Raw genomic sequence first — 1,803 nt, 5'->3', positions numbered from 1 at the left:
GGTATCTAAAACATTGCAGTGCTATCCCTATCTTCAGCAGGTGATTTGTTATACGTATCTAAAACACTACAGTGCCATTCCTATCTCCAGAAGTTGATTTGTAAAGGTATCTAAAACACTACAGAGCCATTCCTATCTCCAGCAGGTGATTCATTAAAGGTATCTAAAACATTGCAGTGCTATCCCTATCTTCAGCAGGTGATTTGTTATAGGTATCTAAAACATTACATGCTACCCTATCTTCAGAAGTTGATTTGTTAAAGGTATCTAAAACATTGCAATGCTATCCCTATCTTCAGCAGGTGATTTGTCCAAGGTATCTAAAACATTACAGTGCTATCCCTATCTTCAGCAGGTGATTTGTTATAGGTATCTAAAACATTACATGCTACCCCTATCTCCAGAAGTTGATTTGTTAAAGGTATCTAAAACACTTCAGTGCTATCGCTATCTACAGAAGGTGATTCATTAAAGATATCTACGAACTTTCAATGCCATCCCTATCTCCAGAAGGTAAATTGTTAATGGTATCTACAACATTGCAGTGCCATTACCTCCAGCAGGTGATTTGTTAAAGGTCTCCACAATACTTCAACACGAGCAAGGTTAACTAAACCAGTTTCAAGAAGCTTTGCAACAGCAAACAAAGATGGTTCCTAGAAAGACAAATATCTATATTATTCTGTAGCTAAACTCAAACTCCATAGTAAAAAAACAGCTTTTAGTAATTGCTTTCAATACCCAGAGTATGTACTACTTCTTATAATAACAGATGCCAGTACATAAATATCAAAAACATTCACTGTTTTCTACTCTTAAATCAAGATTCCTCCACACTTTTCTAAAAAATAAAATCTACTAATTTGTAATTAAGTTTAGTAATTAAAATTTATATAACATTCAATCTTTCCACAGAAAACTACTATTTTCAAATTAAATCTACTATTATTAATAGTTAATTAATTAATTCTATTACTATTAACACTATACATGATACACTAATAATTAATTTCTTTCTAATTAACACCATTTTAGCTTGTAATTTAGTTATCCTAACTTCAGAACTTAATTACTTTACACTAAAGCACTACTTAATAATATCTTTTAACAAGGATAATGCAAAATGAAGGCAGACAAAAAATACTGAAAATTTTTTTTTAAATATTTAATGTAACATACCTTAGAATATATCAAATTAGATAATGATTAACAGTAATTCACCAAGATTAAGACATCAAGGTGGTACTTTGAAAAGTATCCAATTTTCTTCCTCTCAAACTGGAAATATTTTTCAGGTGTATAAGCTTTCAGATTTTCCATACAAGAAATCCATCTAAACTGACTTTATTTCATGTGCTACTAACACACAATTAAGGCATGTGTCCCACTTAGGTATTTTTAGTTCCTTCTCACAGACTACATGTACAGATTTATTTTAGGATATAATTATCTATCCCCAGTGTATATGTTTATAAATTTTAAACTCTCACAACTTTCACCTCTGAGAAACCAATGATGTAGATAATTCCTGCACTCTGAGATGATGTCATAATTGTTTTTGTGTATACAATGTCATATTCTCTGTCTACAGTATACAGGTTTATTTTAGGATATAATTATCTATCACCAGTGTATATGTTCAAAAATGTTAAACTCTCACAACTTTCACCTCTGGGAAACCAATGATGTGGGTAATTCCTGCACTCTGAGACGATGTCATTATTGTTTTGTGTATATAATGTCATATTCTCTGTCTACAGTATACTAGGTTTATTTTAGGATATAATTATCTATCACCAGTGT

The 1,803-nt window shown here is 31.2% G+C and overlaps 1 protein-coding gene across 1 annotated transcript in view; it reads right to left on the bottom strand.

Moving 5' to 3' along the window:
* LOC106473520 (protein MON2 homolog) overlaps nt 1–1,803 on the bottom strand; it is a 53,440-nt gene that overhangs the window by 35,824 nt on the left and 15,813 nt on the right. The window contains exon 6 of the mRNA XM_022401940.1: nt 555–656. Within this exon, the coding sequence (XP_022257648.1) occupies nt 555–656 (102 nt within the window). The remainder of the gene's footprint in view (nt 1–554; nt 657–1,803) is intronic.

This window comes from Limulus polyphemus, unplaced genomic scaffold, assembly GCF_000517525.1.
Source record: "Limulus polyphemus unplaced genomic scaffold, Limulus_polyphemus-2.1.2 Scaffold6246, whole genome shotgun sequence".
Taxonomy (NCBI): domain Eukaryota; kingdom Metazoa; phylum Arthropoda; class Merostomata; order Xiphosura; family Limulidae; genus Limulus; species Limulus polyphemus.
This window is presented reverse-complemented; position numbering and strand designations above follow the sequence as displayed.